Raw genomic sequence first — 13,219 nt, 5'->3', positions numbered from 1 at the left:
CTTTATACGGTAATCTTCCATACCACTGATGTTTAGCCTATTAATGTCAGACCTGTGCTTTAAATAAAGGTTCTCAGATATATTTTGTCAAACAGTGGCCTTAATACGAGGACAGCAAATGTTTAATTATTTCCAATCAGCAAATCCCTTTTTCAAGCTGTCAGTTATTTCCAGTTCCCAGCTGTTCTGAACGTCCAGCACCTAACTGTGTTAACGTATTAATATCTAAGTTTGCCTTCAAAGCTGACATTTTCCCCTCACACTAAGCCACTTCCTCTTTCATGCAAGTCTCAGTGTGTGGCAAGTGACCTATACAGACAGTGGGAGAGGATGAACACAGTGACCGTTCCACTCCCACACTACTGAAGCTGTCTTTAGGGCTTTTCATCTTCTAGTTTAAGACCAGCATAAAAGTCAGCTTCTCCAAGTATGAAGGCTCACACTGAATTAGTTTTTTACCTTTCAAGGGTGAGCAAATACAGTTATACAGAAAGGAAGATGATTACTATGTAATGGGCCTTTCAAACCTTTAGAGGTCATGAACTTCCAACCCTATTTAAAAATCTTTACAGATACAACATTAATAATTTGGCTTAGTTGATGCCAAAATGCTTTTTTAAGAGTGGTGTAAACATTACTGTTGTAATAACACAAACTACACAAAAAGTTTATTTAATATTTAATTAAAACATAGCTTAGAAGTTCCATATATGATTATTTCAAGATTTTGAAATCAGTCAGTGGTCTATCATACTGTTTAAACTATAAAGTGTATATTACACTATAAAGTGGTGAATCATTGTCTAAAGTATTAGTATGAGAAAATCCATTGTATACCATGGCAAAACCTCTAGCTTGAAATCTCTAAACCACAGTGGCATGTAAGTGAAAAACACATTAACAAACCAAAAATACAACAGCAGATTCATAAACACGTCAACATTAACTCAAAACAGAAAGGATAAGTCCTTATTGATCATCACATGCCCGTTGGTGATTGGGCAAAATAGGGAAAAATAATTGGCTGTTATCTAGTTAACCTAGCAAAATCAATTTAATGCAAAGTTACTTATGTAATTCTGGTAAGGAGTAATTCTTTATTTTGAATAACTCAGCTTCCTTTGGATGCTTTTCAGCATTCATATCCTCATATTAATGTCGTGCAAAATTGACAGTTGATCTAAAGTAACATCACATGAAGCACAAATAGAAGCATGAGTTGTTTAGGCTCATATTTCCTCTTACTGTAAACATGCTCCAGTTCTCCATTTTCCACAGTCTCTGGTTTTGTCTATTTGTTGTTACGTTTTGGTTTGTTAATGTGTTTTGCACTTATAGCTCACCATAAATTTCTCATTTTTAATCTTGAAAATATGTTCCTTTGCATTTTGTTGTAAATCAATATATGAAACTTTCACAGAATTGATAGTACATTTTTTATAATCCATTGATATTGTCAGAAATATGCTGATAAATTGATCACAACTTCCATGTAGCTCTACAAGTGAGCTGTTAAACTACATCCCAGTGCTGTAGCCATAAAGGGACTGGACAAAACCATGATTCCTAACATCATAATGCCTTTCTAAATACAATCATGCTCTTCTGGACCTCAATCAATACAATCACGCAAAAGTTTTGCCTTTTCTCATGATCAATTTACATTTGTTTATGGTAAGTAGGCAGGAACGAGGTGGTTAAGGAAACTAGGCAGAGCCATCTGACTGTCTGATGTCTGCCGAGCTCTCAGGAACACGCACCGTCATGCCATCCAGAGATTTTGTTAGGCAGATCTGGCAACCCAGACGAGACCTGTAGATGAAAGAAAGAATAAAGTGAGAAAATGTAATGATTGAATGTTCTTTTCAGCTTTGACCTGCAGTTTAAGCAAGGGATGCATAATGAAACTTATTACAGCAAAGCAAGTGAAGCTATAATAGTTTAAATGCTGAGGACTTTGACCCATACTCTTATAGTATCCAGTCATTACACTGGTGCACAAGTGGGAAAGAAACCTTAAAAATGATAGACAAATTCATTAAAAGACGATTAAAGACACACTAAAGATGAACTCATGCTTAGAATAAGACAATGTCAGGAAAATAATTAAGCTGGAAACTGCAGACTTACAGAGATAACTTCTATATTCATCACATATACAAGAATATGCAACTGTCTCATTTATCAGCTCATAGTAGAGCCAAGTCAAGGTCCAAGGTCAGTTCTTCAGAAGAGAAATCAGAAGACATATAAAGCTACTTAAAGAACAGTTTGTTCCAGTCCACCAATTCGGTTGGTTGAGTGGCATTCCAAGAGTGCCTACAGTATATGTAGTACAGGGGTGTCCAACCTTATCCACGAAGGGCCAGTGTGGATGCAGGTTTTCATTCCAATCCAAGCAGGAGCCACACCTGATTCCACCTGTTTAGTCAGTTGATCTTGGCTTTCAATAGACTCAGGTGTGGCTTCTGCTTAGTTGGAATGAAAACCTGCACCCACACTGGCCCTTTCTGGATAAGGTTGGACACCCCTGATTTAGTATAACCGCACTGGGACGTTCACTGTGTGTATCACTCTGCTCGTCTGTGTTCGCTACATAAAATTCCACTTCCTAGTTTGAAACGGTTACTACAGTAGAGTTAGCGACATCATCAGAATACATGGCAAACGATACTTTCAGGAATATAACTTTTGACTTAAAATGAAAGCTTGTTAGATGAAGATGAAAAGGAAGAAGGGAAGCCAATTTCACCAGAAGCACCTTTATTGGGAAAGTACAAATTAATGTGAGCTACCTAGCCAGCTAGCCAACATGCTATAAAGTGAGTGTGGCTTTTTCAGGATCTACTTCTGTGAGCGGAGCAAAAATGAACAGAACATTTGACCATACTCTGGCCGAAATGTCACTTACTCAACATTATTTTCTTGGTTATAGAACTGTTGTATAAAAGCAATATTGCACTAGCAACCATGCAGTTATACTGAATATCTACGCTGAGTCACAGCCATGCAGATATTCAGGATAACACCACTCTTGCTCGTGATATTTTGCTAAAATGAAGGACAAGTGGAAACTAATCAGTGCAATCAGTTCTTAACCTCAGGAAGCTTTGTCGTAATGCTAAATTCTAAACTGCACACTTAATTACTTCTTCAGATTTACAATTACAAAATTATTACTGATCACAAATTATTACGGAAAAACTTAACAACAACAACAACAACTGCAGCAATGAGCAAAACTGGGAGTGAATCTTAATGTTTTCCAGGTTTTGGGTTTGACTTTCCTGATATTTGGATTTGCCCTTACATTTACTACAGAACTGACCAACTTGGGACTATTCCTTTCTTTGAACATTCAGACTATTTGACCTGATTTTTAAATGAATATCTCAAGATCTCAGCAATGTTAACTGCTGCGGATTTAGGAGTCTATCTGAGGTTATTATAGTGGACCAGATATGTCCAAACAAAAATGTACAATAAGTCAAACATGTAGAACATATGCCATAACTGCAAAAGAAAAAAACATAACTGCAAAAATCATAAATATTTCAAAACATTTCCACAAATAAATTGGATACGCAATAGATTTTTATGCATATATTCACCTTATGCATGCAACTGAATTCTGGCTTTAACTGGGGAGGGTGTAACACAGGCTTCCTCTGAGTCTAGTGTCGCTGTGATTAGCACGGTTGGCATAATCAGGATTTGAACTTGCAATCTTCCAACAATGGAATGAGCTCTTTCCTGGTATAATTAGACTCTTTCCTTTCCTATTATACTTAGACTTCCTCCCTTCCTCACTATTTTTCTTCTGTCCCACCGCTCTTCTGGACCGCTGCTCCATGACAGCTGCCCTCACTTAGTGTAGCAAACCCTATCCCTGATCCTAAGCCTGCTTTGTCTATCTATGTCTACGCTATGGTCAATTCTTATGGACTTTGAGGATCTTCCAGAGCCAGTTTTACCAGTAGTGGGCAGTACTTGTAGCCTTGTACACTTTGTGAGGTGTACTCCATTTGGCCTTGGTGCTGAGCTTGATTTGCTCTTGTCACCACCTCCTGCTGGCTCAACACTGTTCAATTCCATGCCTGACTTGTGTGGATCTATCAGGATATTTCACTGGCCCAAGTCCTTCCCTCTGTCCAGGTGTTTTGGATGCGCATAGAAATTAAAATTTCCTCTTTAGGGCATGCCAAGCTACTACTGTATTTCAGGTTCAGAAGTTGTTTGGCAACGCAGAAGAGGAAACATTTAACCAACTGTTAATATTGCTGGTTTCCAGCAACTAATTTCCAGTCCTAACTTTGTTTTGAGAAGTGCTGAAGACATAAATGATGACAAGGCAAAAAGACATGTCTGTGTCAAGCAAATCTCACAAAAGATAAAAGATAATTCTAACCAGATAATGCTAACCAGCAGCTTTTTAAAACTTTACAGTAATAATGAGTTGATGGAAGCTTTGGTATTTAGTTCTTATGGTTTATATTACATTATTTTGCACTGGGAGATCTTCATACAAACACTGTGGCCATCTTACATACCCATACTTAAATGCAATTATAAACCTGGCCTGAAGTAACATTATCCTAGGGCAAATGAGAATTGTGTCACCTTTTTATGCAACTAAGCAGGAAAGTAAACTTACGTATCTGTGAGACCATAGGCAAGATCCAGCATATCCATTTCCTCATCACTAATTGGTCCAAGCTGTTTATATGTCTCCTCTTCAAAGATGAGATGACACGTGGAGCAAGCTAGAGTTCCCTCACATGCTCCTGGTAGGAATGAAATATTATAATTAGACTTCCTCCCTTTTTCAAGGCACTCAATGACATGCTTTCTTTGAATTCCCCTTGCTTGTTCCCTTTGGGGGAATCGCAATCCCCATTTTAAGAGCTGTTTCATTACCTTATTGGCTCAAATGAAATTTGCACAGGTATTAAATGCTAATGCATATTTATTTTAAAAAAAATTTTCTACTCACACAGAAGCAGGTTATGGAAAACAAGTGCCCAAAAATGTGTTAAACTCACCATAACCATCAATGTCAAGGTCTTGTTGAACAACAACATCTAATAGTGTGTCACCAGGGGAAGCCTTGACTGTAATCTTTTCTCCGTCACGATTGATGAAATTAACAGTCACCTTGTTTTCCGACCTAGCATCAAAAAGACAAACAACAGTTATGCTGCAGAGCCTACTTTGACAATGTCAAAGTTGACAGGTCCCTTCACTGGTTCTACACACAAACACTGAGGGCATGCTGCCCTCTTGTGGCTGAGAAAGCATAAGCTAAAGAAGGATCTCTGAAAGAGTTTAAACTTTTTTTTTTTTTTTTTTTTTTTTCCCAAAATGTATAACTACCAAGTCTCCCCATTGAATGACGGGCACCAGCTTTAGAGGGTGAACATTAACATGTGCTCCCTCCAAAACACATGCAGAACAGCCACCAAATTGTTTTTTAACTGGTGTTCATGCAACATCATAAAATGCATAATGGGAGTGCTAAATGCCCTAATAAGAGACTCCAGTGATTGCTTAGCATTACTCTGATTCATGCACAAGTTAGTTCCAAGTAGTGCAAACAATTTCAATGCATGCACGAACTTAGCATCAGTGAGACAGTCTACATATCTTGTCATGTGACTTTTCAAGAAGAATAGACCAGTATCCATAAGTAGGATTATAATTTACATATTCACACATGTAACACCATTATGTGTAACAACTGATACATGTTGTGATATCGAATAGACAGAAAATATTATACTGAAATAAAGCTTATATTAAAAATATTGTGTTAAACGTAAGTGTTGTTTTGGTTTATACTTTAAGGAAAATTAAGAGTTTTCGATGAGAGTGTCTATTACTAATCTTTAGACTTTTTACAGCTGTTGTGTGTAACAACTAAAACTGGAATTTATATAACAAAATATAACAATTTAAATCTGATTATCCTGTGCTCACATATATATATTTTATAGGAATAATCCACCCTGAATGACTTGCAAATCAATATTTATGATAAATATCACTGGTGCACAATATTTATTTTATGATTCAATTTTAAGTTGCTTTTGTTTTTTTTAACCTTTTTTCATAGACATGTTGGACTATTTTCACTTTGGCTTATGGTTTCCTACATTACCAATGCCATTTGACTGCCTGCTGATCATGGCGCAGTGGGAATTCATCTGTACCTAAAGAGAACGATGCAGCAGTGCTTTAGTCTTTTAGTCTGTCCAGTATCTCTGTCTAGCTGAGCAAAGTTTCTGCTGTAACTCGTAATGTACAGCTGCACCGTATTCTGAAACCTTCAGTCTTATGTTTACTGTCTCCACTATTTCTATATGGGATTTCTCATTAATATGAGATTGAACATCAGAGGAGTGAGAAAACAAGCTTTTGCACTTTTGTTTTCAGGAGCTAACAGTGAAACCTTACTGTTAACCCTTATAGTTCCCTGAAATTGTTCTTCCATTGAACACCATTGTATCTGAGCTAGCAATGTCCCTCAGTAACTTCAGTGCAGCACACAACTGCTAACTTACCACAGAAATGATTACAATATAGCACCAACTAACAAATTAACGTCAGAAATGCTAAACATCACACATATCTCAATGAAAAAAATATTTCATGTCTTTCTGGGTGGAGTTTCCCTTTAAGGTGTTGTCAGTTCCATGGTGTGGCCCAAAGTCACACTGTACCTGTTATAGCAGAGTACTGCAATTCTCACTGAAACCTTTCTGTATAACCAGAGCAAATGGCTTTGGATAAGAATTTATTCCACAGTCAGATAATTGCATTTGCATTGATAATTACATTACATAATGGGAAAGCTACCCTGGAACATTAAACCGGAAGGGACACAAAACTGAGAGGGACAAGCGACATACAGTAGCACACTATAAAGAGCAAGTTAAATAGTTGAGCATGAGGACTTGTGAAAACCCTGTCTAATCTCAGAATAAGAACCGTCCAGGCTAGAAACAGTTTTCCCAGAAAATAATTTAAATGCTTGAAATAACCTTCAACTTTATCTCCTGTAAGCTTATCTATGATTTGAGGGTAATAAAACGTCTCCAGACACGTTGCAGCACCTAACTTTTCTCGTCATGGTCGAAACGTGAAATAAATCTAAACCTTTCAACTGACTAGCACTTTTCATGGTGTTAATCAATTGCTGTTTACTAGAAAAACCATAAATAATAAAGCTAACTTGTCTTTCTAGCTCAGTATTACCAAAGTCAAAGGCCGAGCCTCAAACAGAGGACTACTCCCTACCTGAGTGAACTATAGAGCACAGAAGATTACTGCGTCTGCGCCCTACGTAGTGCACTACAGTACTACAGAGGGGCATTTGGCATTCAACCGAATAAACGTTAGCGTTTGTATTGGCTAGTTATGTGTGAAAATGTCCATTACCTGAGAGGCTGCACAACATTGCAGGAGGTTATGTCTCTTTTACGAATGAGGTCTTTATTCGGGTCAGATAGTCTGCTCAGCGATGACAAAGTTTTCGATGAAGTATTGGCACCCCTTGAAAGTATCCAGGAGCTCCGCGAAATTCTCAAACCAACTAATCTCCTAGCTGCCGTTGAAAAAGACATTGTTTTAAACGTCTAGGCAGTATTCGTGCGATTAAACAAAAAGATTCGTGACCGTACCGTCGATCTGAATTAAAGCCTGACCGAATTGGATAAACTAGTTTGTCAAGAATCAGTCGCTCGGCTGTGTGTTAGCACTGTAGCTAATGTTAGAGCTCAGAGTACAGAGAACGGCTCGAGTTGCCCAACCGCACCGTCCTCACGCATTAGTTGCATAACACCTTATAATAACGGATAGTCGACTCTTTCCATATATAAAAATGGTTTTGGTAGGTTAGGTTACAGCATGCTCAAATTTTGCTTTGGCAGCAAAAGCATCATTATTTCATACAGCGTCACATGCAAACACATTTTCGACAAGAAATAATTTAACTTCAAGGTATTTCCTGAAAGATATAATTGACACTAGGATACAGCCAATCAGAGTTGGACATAGAGTTGTAGGCGGGATTTGTGCCGCATTCAAGTCATGTGGTGCAACATTAACGACAGGCTTATCAGTTTATTAAAAACTCGAAAAACTCGCAGCCAATGAACATCTGCACACACACTACCTCCCTGTGTGACTGCAGTGTTGCCAGGTACATGAATTTACACAATGACCTATGTGCCTTTTTTCTTTTTTTTAAATAAAAATGTAGTAGAACGAGCAAAGTGGTTAAATAAATTAAATGGTCATTAAATAGTAATTTTGGCTTGATCTATTGTTCTGTGCCATAATGACACATTGTCGTATACTACTAAATTTGACAAAACGTTTTGCATGCATATCTCCAATTATGTGATACTTGCAGGTCAGAGAGCTACACGGAGATTTGCAAACCAATCTGGCAACACGCATATGCATAAACAGAGGCAGTGGCAGAAACTGACCCCTGAATCTGATGCATTTTGTACATTCAAAGGTTACAAAGCGAAAGGGAATGACTGTAACCCTTTTTTTGTTTGTTTTTATATAACGTCTATAATGACTGTCTGCATTTAAAAAAAGGACAACAGATATCTATTTTAAAATAGCCAGTATGACTTTTCTTTTTGATCTCTTACCTAATAAAGAACAAAACATTTTTAGATAGCGTTAAGTACATTAATGGCTATAGGTATGGGTGTGGCAATAAGTTATAAAGCATTTGTTTTGTCCATCAAATCAATATATACCTTACAGTTGCAGTAAATAACATTTTTGTTAAAAAGCCATGAAATAAGGCCTAGAACCAGGAACATTATAAGAGGAGGCTGAAAATGTTGGATGCCCCCAAATGCACTTACTCAAATGCATGTACTCTGCTTTGTTTTTTGGTTTGCCAGTTCTCTTGCTGCAGCAAGGAGGGTCATAAACAAGAAGCTTTATGAATGTCAAAACTTTGAATATAGCACAGTAATCTGCAGACCTAAAAAGTGAGGCATAAAAACTAACTCAATATGCAAATAAATTTTCTGCATTACACTCACTGTTCCTTTGAGATACTGCTGCATGTTGACATGATTGCATCGCATGATTTCTGTAGATTTGTCAGCTACACATTCACGCTGCAAAACTCCTTTTCTACCCAAACTCCGGTGCTCTACTGGATTCAGATCTGGTGACTGCAGAGGCCAATGAAATACTCTGAACTCACTGTCATGTTCATGGAGACAGTTTGGGTTGACTTGTGCTTTGTGACATGGCACACTATCATGCTGGAGGTATTGATTATAATGTAAGTAAATTGTGGCCATAATGGGATGCGCATGGTCAGCAACAATAGTCACATAAGCATTCAAATGATGATTGATTTGTATTAAGGGGCCCAGCGTGTACTAAGGAAACATTCACCACACCAGTATACTACCAGCAGCAGCATTCATGCTTCTGATGCCAAATTCTGACTCTACTAATCGCATGTCTCAGCAGATTTGAGAATTGAGATTCATCAGACCAGGTGATATACCAATCTTCAACTAGCCAGTTTCAGTGAGTTTTTGCCCACTGTAGCCTCAGTTTCCTGTTCTTCGCTTACAGGAGTGGAACCCAATGTAAAATTCATGATATTCCAGCTTTGTTAACCAGGAAACCTCTATGCAAGGAAGTGGTTCTGTCACCCTATTAATTATTTCATACATGCATAGGCAATACATAGAAGCAATGTTTGAATTCATAAAAATATTTATAAATGTATGAATGTAGCCTAAGGCTACAGTAGACTGGCCTTTAGACAAACCTGTTGTAGGCTAAATGAGCTGTATAGACAGTGATTGCTATGTGGTTTTCTTTCTGCTTTATGATAATGGCCATTGTTAAGATGACTATATTAATAAACTTACATTTTTAATTGAATTGAATTTTGTTAATCAAATTGCAGTTGCACTGAATAGCTTCTGAGCCTTTGAAACAGTATCAAGACTAATTCTTCACTACACATGGCAGTAGGCCTGTAATGAGATTTCTTCTGCTTGGCTTGCAAAACAAAATCTACACCTTTCATTAGGCTTCTGTATTATAATACTTACATTGTACAGTAAATTTCTGTAATTATAAAATATGGTATTTAATTATACATAAAATTCTAAATTGTTTACAGTGATATATTATCTTCATTGTTATATTCAGATAAATAGGCCTAGACAGGACTATGTACTGCTTGTTGTTATGCACTCCTTGGTTTACAAATGACTAAGAAATACATGCCACCGTATAGGCCTGAAGCCTGTACAGACATATTTGTCTCTCTTCTCCAAAATTGTTTTATTTCATGAAAACCAGCTCTCTGTGCATGTTGTTAACGTAACTCAGTAGAAAAGGATGGTAGACCTGCATCAGTGTCTTAAAAGAAGCTTAGGACAACATTATTAGCCTTCTTTAAAAGCACTCTTAAAACATCACACACTGAGAATTGTACTGTACCAAAGTATTTTAATATAATATACTGTATTTCTTTTGTTATTTAACTGCCAGTTTGTAAATTTACAATATATACATTTCTCTTTGGCACTAGTGTATGAAACAATGTACACACCCTGAACAGCACATGAGAAAATGTAGAATTAAGTGATAAATAGTGACAGTATATACAAACAAAACACCAATAATTCTCTCATCTTCAGTTGGGCATTTTATCTTGGTCAGTGTCCTGGTGGATCCAGAGCCTATTCCAGGAACACCGGGTGTGATGCAGAAATACACCCTGGATGGGATGCCCCTCCTTTGCAAGGTACCATTCACACACTCATTCACATCTAAGGGCAATTTATCTTAGTCAATCTACCTACTGGCAAGATTTTGGGAGGTGGGGGGAAATGGGAGAACGTGGTGAGAACCCACATGGATACAGGGAAAACATGCATGGAAACGCTGCACAGATAGTATGCCAAGATCAAACTGAGACCCTGGAGCTGTGAGGCAGCAGCACTATCTGCTACGCCACCGTGCTGCCACTGTGTAGATATAAAAATAGTTGAGATAAGGTGATTATGCAGTTATAATATTCTTAATACATTTCTTTTGTTTGTTTGTTTGTTAATAAACTATTTTTCCAGCCATTGAGCAAAAATAGTTGCTTCCCAAATTACCCACATCTGAGATATATGATAACAAAATTATCATAAAATTATCATAAGTATATTTATCTTGGCTATAATCACTATAAAACATTGTCTGTCTATATAAATAAATGTCTTTTATTTATATACCTCAAACATAAAGAATAAAAAAAATAAGAAAATAACTGCAATAAGGCATATAAGACAGTAAATTCTGACTATGTAAGTAAAAAAAAAAAAAGATTCTTTTGCGTTACTTTATGGTAGCATAAAAGGCAACACTGTATGTGTCAAATCAAAATTTTAGTGTTGGCAAAACTACACCACCCGCTATATATATATATATATATATATATATATATATATATATATATATATATATATATATATATATATATATATGTATATACACATACACAGTACTGTGCAAAAGTCTTAGGCACATGCAAAGAAATGCTGTAGAGCAAAGATGCCTTCAAAAATAATGAACTTAAATGTTTCTACATTAAAAAAAAAACAGTATTAAATGAGCAGCAGTAATAAATAAAGTAAAAATTAATTAAACAGTAATTAATGAAACAAAGTCAATATTTGGTGTGACGATCCTTTGCTTTAAAAAAAAAAAATAGTAGTCTCAGGTACAGTGCAGTGTAGTTTTATAAGGAAATGAGCTGTAAGTGTTACTGAGCATCTTGCAGAACCAGCCACAGTTCTTCTGGAGACTTTGACTATCACACTTGCTTCTTATTTTTTCAGCAAAACCCAGCAGCCTTCATTATGTTTTTTGTCTGAAAAGTGTCTCTTATGTAATATGCTGCTTTCTTTACTGATGTACAAACATTTTTCTGTAACGTTTAATGTTTGGAACTCTTAAAAGTTTTTGTACTGAATCAATAATGTAGTAGTCATAAAATAAAAATATATAACAAAGTTTGTACTAAAAAAATAGGGTGCCTATATATACAGTAAATGCACATTACTGTATATATAGTATATATAGTATATATGGCCTTGTAAGCGAAAGCTCTGCCCTCTGATGTAGCCTTCACCATTAGACGTGCCAACAAAAAGCCTCTACCTTTTGATTGAAATAGGTGTGGTGGATAATTAAAGACCAGAAGTTCACTTGGGTACAATGGTGAAATATCATTCAGTGCTTTATAAGTCAATAGTAGTATTTTATAATCAATGCAAAATTTGATTGGGAGCCAATGCAGTGTGGATAAGATAGGGGTGATGTGGTCATATCTTCTAGTTCTAGTAAGAAATCTGGCTGCTGCATTCTGTACTAACTAGAGCTTGTTTATGCATGTACTGGAACATCCAGACAGTAAGGCATTCCAGTAATCCAACCTAGAGGTAACAAAAGCATGAACTAACTTTTCATGTAGTGACATTAATCCTTATTGACATTCATGTAGTGACATTAATTCTTATGACAAGTAATTCTTATCTCAGCAATATTTCTGAGATGAAAGAAGGCTATCCTAATAATATTAGCTACATGAGCTTCAGATGAAAGACTGGAGTCAATAATCACACAAAGTTCTTTTATTGCTGCACATGATGTAACTGAAAGGCCATCCTATGTAATTAAGAAAGCTTAGTTCTAGCTGAATCTGGTCCTAGTACAAGTATGTCTGTATTGTCAAATTTAAGTAGAAGGAAGTTAATAAGCATACAGTCTCTAATATCCTTTACACATTCCTCAACTTTTTTAAGCTGATGTCTCTCATCTGGCTTTGCTGAAACATTAAACTGTGTGTTATCAGCATAACAGTGGAAGCTAATACCATGTTTATGAACAACTGTACTCAGAGATAGAATATATACATAGAAAAAAGGCAGTGGGCCTAAAACAGAATCTTGTGGAACACCAAACTTTACTTTAGAATGCATAGAGAAGTCACCATTTACATCTACAAACTAAGAACGATCAGTCAAATAAGACCTGAGCCAGGAGTGGGCTGTTCCCATAATTCCAACAACATTTTCTAGTCTATCAAGGAGAATAGTAAGATCAATGGTGTCAATAGCTTCGCTAAGGTAAAGTAACACAAGCAGGGACACACAAACTGGAT

The 13,219-nt window shown here is 36.5% G+C and overlaps 1 protein-coding gene across 1 annotated transcript; it reads right to left on the bottom strand.

Annotated features, from left to right (window-relative positions):
• Positions 1-667: 667 nt before the first annotated feature.
• fdx1 (ferredoxin 1) lies at positions 668-8,011 on the bottom strand. The gene is made up of 4 exons (XM_026932242.3): positions 7,438-8,011; positions 5,043-5,167; positions 4,655-4,784; positions 668-1,812 (listed from the first exon to the last, which is right to left on the bottom strand). Exons 1-4 carry the CDS (start codon positions 7,620-7,622, stop codon positions 1,707-1,709), a joined length of 546 nt encoding a protein of 181 aa, XP_026788043.1. The 5' UTR covers positions 7,623-8,011; the 3' UTR covers positions 668-1,706.
• Positions 8,012-13,219: the final 5,208 nt, after the last annotated feature.

The sequence above is a fragment of the Pangasianodon hypophthalmus genome, chromosome 26, assembly GCF_027358585.1.
Source record: "Pangasianodon hypophthalmus isolate fPanHyp1 chromosome 26, fPanHyp1.pri, whole genome shotgun sequence".
In the NCBI taxonomy this organism is placed as follows: Eukaryota; Metazoa; Chordata; class Actinopteri; order Siluriformes; family Pangasiidae; genus Pangasianodon; species Pangasianodon hypophthalmus.
The sequence above is the reverse complement of the archived record's forward strand: the minus strand, read 5'-3'. Positions and strand labels throughout refer to the sequence as shown.

What these genes read in the sequence shown, in the direction of transcription:
- fdx1 (XM_026932242.3), bottom strand. Translation starts at nt 7,622, where the DNA reads ATGTCTTTTTCAACGGCAGCTAGGAGATTAGTTGGTTTGAGAATTTCG. An exon ending in AATGTTGTGCAGCCTCTCAG is followed by an intron (nt 5,168 to 7,437) that starts GTAATGGACATT and finishes TTTTGATGCTAG; the next exon opens with GTCGGAAAACAAGGTGACTG. An exon ending in GCCTATGGTCTCACAGATAC is followed by an intron (nt 1,813 to 4,654) that starts GTAAGTTTACTT and finishes TTTCATCTACAG; the next exon opens with GTCTCGTCTGGGTTGCCAGA.